This window comes from Microcaecilia unicolor, chromosome 1 (assembly GCF_901765095.1).
Source record: "Microcaecilia unicolor chromosome 1, aMicUni1.1, whole genome shotgun sequence".
Lineage (NCBI taxonomy): Eukaryota > Metazoa > Chordata > Amphibia > Gymnophiona > Siphonopidae > Microcaecilia > Microcaecilia unicolor.
In genome coordinates, this window is record NC_044031.1 from 183,562,263 (window position 1) to 183,568,262 (window position 6,000).

The 6,000-nt window shown below is 42.6% G+C and overlaps 1 protein-coding gene across 3 annotated transcripts in view; it reads left to right on the top strand.

The window, feature by feature from the left end:
* Nucleotides 1–5,270, top strand: part of L3MBTL2 (L3MBTL histone methyl-lysine binding protein 2) — a 121,052-nt gene extending 115,782 nt beyond the window's left edge. For all 3 annotated transcript variants that reach the window (XM_030203046.1, XM_030203028.1, XM_030203037.1), the window contains one exon: nucleotides 3,523–5,270. In XM_030203046.1, coding sequence (XP_030058906.1) covers nucleotides 3,523–3,641 — 119 coding nt within the window. In that variant the 3' untranslated portion in view covers nucleotides 3,642–5,270. The remainder of the gene's footprint in view (nucleotides 1–3,522) is intronic.
* Nucleotides 5,271–6,000: the final 730 nt, after the last annotated feature.

Below are 6,000 nucleotides of genomic sequence, written 5' to 3' on the forward strand. Positions count from 1 at the left end.
GTGGTAGGATTGGTAACTTTTAACATCACCCGGTACCAACATGCACTCATGCAAACTCTCTCCATTCCTTGGCAGACACAAACACATACTATGTATACACCCAGGCAGCAGAGGAGGAAGATTCATCCGATGCCCAGCTGTTTTCTTTCTTACTACCTGATTGGTGTATGGGGGAGGGGAGGGTATAGGGAGCAAGCTGGGTGAGGCCTGGAGAAGAAGGGGGAGAGCTTGGGAGTAGAGAGAAGGGAGTAAATCTTACAGTTGCTGGCTGTTGCTTCAGTTTCAACCAGGCTGAAGCCCTGTAAAAAATAGTTGTGTTTGATTACTGGTGAACAGCTATATGTCCTGATCTCCCCAGGTACTTTTTAGGAAGTAAACAATTGTTTAGTTAGTGTTATAATTGATCCATATTTCAGTTACCTTTTATTCTTTGCTGATTGCACTTCTTTTGTTTCATTGTTTAATTTTTTAAAGAGAATAAATATAATTGTTTGTTCGCCCTGCCTGTCTGGACTGATAAAGAATCCTGGTGATTTGTGTGTTGGGTCTGTGAGTGCTTTCTGGAAACTGTGGGACCACTGGGAGTGTGGCTCCAGTAACCTAGAAATCACTGGGGATAATTTGAGAGCAGGAGACTTGCCCAGCGGCGGTTGTGACCCAGTCGGTGGGAGGAGGGTGCTAGTGTAGAGCACAAGTGGCAGGTGCAGGCTGACCTGATCTGTGCTGGGTATAGACCCTGTAAGTGGCCGCGGGGTAGCCCAGGTGGGTGGCTAGGCGTTTCATGACACCCGGTATATCTCTATGAACCATGTCTCTGTGATCGCCACTGAATCCAAATCAACCTCTTCCATCACAGCCTCAAGATCTAAAACCTTATTTTGCATACTTCAGGCATTAGTATATACTGCTTTCCAGATGTTGCTCCTTTTTCCCATTTGTGTAGAGGATAGAGACAGTATGGTGAAGACTGGTGAGAGGTGGTAACTTTGGTTGAGGTTCAAATATGTGTAGTGAAGAGAAGCTGAGGGACATGGATAGAGATTTGGGAGTGGGGGTACACTTAAGGAAAGAAGTCTGGGAGAGTAGACTTTGTTTTAGTTACCCAAGTCACTCTAAATTTATTTATTTATTTAGATTTTGTTCACACCTTTTTCAGTAGTAGCTCAAGGTGAGTTACATTCAGGTACACTGGATATTTCTGGATATGTGTAACAGCCAGGCTGACCATATCAGGGAGGGATTCTACCAGGGCATCTGTGTCACTGGGGAAGTTGTAGTATTACTAATATAGCACCCTCCATCTTTCATGAGCAGTGGCAAGGGGTGAGAAGGTGACAGGAAAGTGTGGAGAAAGGAAGCACATGGTAGTGTTACTACAAGCTATGGAGTAGCCAGATCAGTACCAGCAGTCTACAGTTCTCTAGGACAGTGCTTTTCAACTCTCTCCTCAAGGCACACCCAGCCAGGTGGGATTTCAGGATTATCACAATCTATATGTTAGAAGACAACACATCAGATGTATCTGGTCACAGGAAATATGTTTATTCTAATATAAAACAGATTAAAAAAGGACAGTCAACATGACCATGTTTCACCCCAACATAGGGCTATATCAGGGATACAACATAAGTGGTTATGTGTATGAATAATAACAGACACGACAGAGTATAACCATCTCTGTTAGATTTCGTTGTAGGAGCAAATTCAACAACAGTAAAGAGTCAATGTCAAAACACAAAAGTGGGTTTCCTTTTTCAAAAATCTCTTTTATAAAAGATAAGATAAGAGCTGAATGGCCCATCCAGTCTGCCCATCCTCAGTAACCACTAACTCTTCCTTTTCCTAAGAGATCCCACGTTCCTGTCCCACACTTTGTTAAATTCTGACACAGTCCTCATCTCCACAACCTCCACTGGGAGGCCATTCCACGCATCCGTCACCCTTTCTGTGAAAAGAGTATTTTCTTAGATGCCTCCTAAATCTATTTCCACTTAACTTCATCCTATGCTTTCTCATTCTGGCACTACTTTCTTCTACCACACTCCCAGTTGCAGACCTTTGCCTGTATTATTTGTGGTTTTCACCACAATGAATATGCATGAGAGAGATTTGCATGCAAGAGGCCTCCATTATATGCACATTTATCTCATGTATATTCATTGCGAATATCCTGAAAACCCAGCTAGCTAGGTGTACCTCCAGGAGAGGGTTGAGAAGCATTGCTCAAGAAAACATTACATTTGGTTGATGCATAAATTTAGAAGGCCAGCTAGTTGTAGCTTTCTAGATTAATATGGATCTTGGAGATAAAATGTGGTTGAGGAGTGGGGGTCTGAGTGTTAGATTGGAGATAGATCTTGTGTGGTTATCTAACACAGTCAAGAAATTAATGAGGAAGTGATTTGCAGCTGACTGGCAAAACAGTGATACCCTGCAAGCTGTCAAGCTTCTACAGCTGGGATATATTCCTGCAATGTGAGCTGGGATAACAGGATAGGGTGGTGGAACCAGAAATAGTTCTTCATGATGAGGACAACAGTGGTGATGCATATCACAGACACTGAACTTGTAATGTGACTGTGCCACCTCCTGTTCTTGTTTCTCAATTGCTCCACCTGGCTTGGCAGTAGGAAAAATATCTCTCGCTAGACTATGTCTCACAGTAAGAGGTGCATGATCTCATAGCTTATGCCTCAAGCCTGGCCCTATAGTGGCAGGAGGTGATGCTGAGCTAGATAGTGTGATTGAGAAAAAAGATCAGGAACCACTGTGGCCCCATTGTTGGCCATTGTTGGAGGTAAGTTTAGTGCATGCCTTGCTTACCTGTTCCAGCTCCCACCCTGAATAGAAGTGCTATCTGTATGTAGGGGGATGGGGGAGAAGGAGTAATCTGAACTGTATAGTGCCCCCCCGACACCCTCCTCTGACCAGATGCCCCTTATGTGTACCCCACACTGCCTACTGGTACCTGACACACACACTCACGTACTCAATAACCTCAGGATGGGAGGGGGGCTGGTCATGCTGAGGTGGGGTGCCACTAGACCCCAGGGATTGTATGGGGGGTCAGAAGGACGAGGGGTAGTCATGTTGGGGGGGGAAGGGGTTGGTGCCACTAGACACCAGGGATTTTTAGGGACTTGAGATGGGATGGGAGGGTGAAAATGCCATGGAATGCTTGCCTGCTGCCTTTCTTTTTCCCCCTTCCAACTTCTTGTCAGTGCTTGAGCCAATCTCTGCTCAGACACTGACAGGAAAGGTAACATTTATCCACTAGTTGGAGATTACTGCTGCAATTTTAAAGCAGCAGTAATTTGCATTCTCATTGATTATAGTATGCTGTGGTATTTTTAATTTTAATGTATTTATTTTTTGCTGAATTTTTGGTAGTGCTGCAGCTCTATTATGAGGCTTGCTGCATCTGCCCTTGGGTGAGTCAAGTGGTCCCTATCTAATGTTAACTTGCACACTGCTGTGAGATAATGAATGTGAGTTTTATTTTATTTTATTTTTGTTCTCCAGTTGTTGCCGTGCAAGTGAAAGAAGAAACAATAGACCCGTCAGAGCTGATGGATTCCAAACAGCTTAATCTCCGGATCTCAATTGAAAATATTAAGCAGGAAGAGGAAAATGATGATTAGTACCTTGTTCATACCTCATGTTCAACCCTGCACTTCAGGCTGACTCTTTGGTGTTGAGACAAGGAGCTTAGAATGATTGTCTGAAGACAGGCAGAAGAGGCTCCAGACACCTAGTCTCCTAACACACTCCACAGATCAGTACCTTCTCTTTAAACTGTGAGCCATAGTCCAAGCTCAGAAGTAACCTTTGGTGTAAGCATGTAGCAAGTTAGTTGAAGCCTTCATTCCTCAATTGTTCATTCTGCTTCTAATGAACAGTCTGTGGCTCAGGTGATGACAATGGTCCAGAACAGTGGAAAAGGCTGGGCACTGAAGAACTTCTGTGTGGTGGCTGCATCCATCATGCAGCACAACTGACATAAGGGGAAGGTTGTGTCCTGTGCACAGGGCAGGTGACGGTACTCTATGGATGGTACGGTATAGATCAGACTAGAAGCTAAAGAGAATCTCTGTCTCCAGGACAGCAATAATTGGATTAAGTGCCAAGACTATTTACATAAAAACTAAAGGGTTGTATTGAAGACAGACACATTTAACATTTAGGCTCCATACATCACACCATACCTCTGTTTCAGTATCTTCCACAATTCTTGTGAGAGAATTTCAAACACTATTTATCCATGGACGTAGCTGTTTGTTGAGGCAAAAGGGTTTTTGTTTTTTTTTTTAAATCTTTGTGCAAGTCTGCTGGTACTGGACAACCATTTAGGGAAGAGAAGCCATCTTACCACAGAAGATCAACATGGTCCTAGTTAAAATACTGTTCATGGATAAAGCCTTACATAGGGCTGAACAAGCTTGTTATGTTATAGTCAGTTTTAAATCACTGATAATGCTCTGGGAGATTAGATTAAAACATTTCACACGTTGGTCCTCCCTAGCATAAATCTGTCAACATAGACAGTTTGGGGTTCTGGAAAAGCAGCCCCCTTATTGGTGATTTCATATCTAATAAAATTGTTTCAATGTGTTGCTCTTAAACTTATACTATTTATGGAAACACTGTCAAGAGTTGGCAGAATGGTAATAGGCATTTTTAAAAGAGAGATTTTGGTATCCTGTGCTATTTATAATGGCATTTTAGTGATATCTTACTTTTTAAAATATTTTTCTATTTGTCAGTAGACTGGTAGTAGTGATAGCTTTTTACATGACCCATTTTATTGGACTCGTTATGTTTATAGCTGGCTGTGGTACCCTTGAGTAGGTCCGTGCAGAAGGAGCTTTACTATGGTGTTCCAACCATGGTGGTTTTCAGGTTTGTAAAGGATAAGAAGATGGGGACAGTGAGCCTAGAAAAACCCCAGATAGCAGATCATCCAGGCATGTAGGAGAGAAGTTGCTGTTAGCAGGTGATGAGCTGCTGACTGTGGGCAGGAGCAGAACCAGTTTCTGGGCATACTCTTCTGTTAAAGAGAGGACATAGTGTTTTTAACCAGTGAATGTCCTGTGTGCTTTTCCTTTCCCTGTATGGCGATGCAGCAGTGAGAGGCAGACTGACAGGGACAGAGCCCTCTCCTGCCTGATCCCTGCAGCAGTGATGTGATGAGAAGCAGATATGTGATATTCCCAAATCTTGGCATGCATTCTGTTTAGAATATTAATAATAAAAAATACATACAAATCTATTTTGACTAAAAAATTAATATGAAATAAAATCATTTTAATTATGTGTGTAAATCGTGTTTTGGGTGCACTTTTTTCCTTAGATTTTCTTTAGAGTAATCAATATTGAGGAGAGGAGAACAAGGCTTCTTTTGGGTGGTTTTTTTTGTTTGTTTGTTTATAAATATACTGTACTGGAAGTGTGTAGATGACACATATGAATTGAATACCATTTGCCGTGCTACTTTATTTTTGACCCAGCAGATTTTTCCCACTTCTTTATACTTCCAGCTCATTCAAAACCAGGGCTGAGATCTGGCACCTTGAGCCTCCATTCACAACTAGCTGAGGATTTCCCTCCCTTTTATATCCTCCCAATATGTTTATTTTGGTATATAATACATTCTTTTAAAATAAATTGCAGTCACTGGCCTTTGCAGGAGGGCCATTCATCAGAGCATCTCCCAGAACCGTGCAATCTTGGGCACTGATTATGGCCAATAGGCATCACCCTCAGGTAGTGACTACCACTCCTCCCCCCCACTCATGGCACACAACACGAGCCTGCACTGAGGGAAATCTCTTTTAAGATGTCATTCCCCCCCCCCCCCCCCCCAGCATAACATATTGGCCAGTGTAGTTAAATAATGAGGTAAAGAGGCTCTTAAAACCAAAAGTACCATCTTTCAAACCAAGGAATGCAGACTCAGATGAACAAAATGGGAAAAAGCATAAACACTGAAAAGTTCGAAGG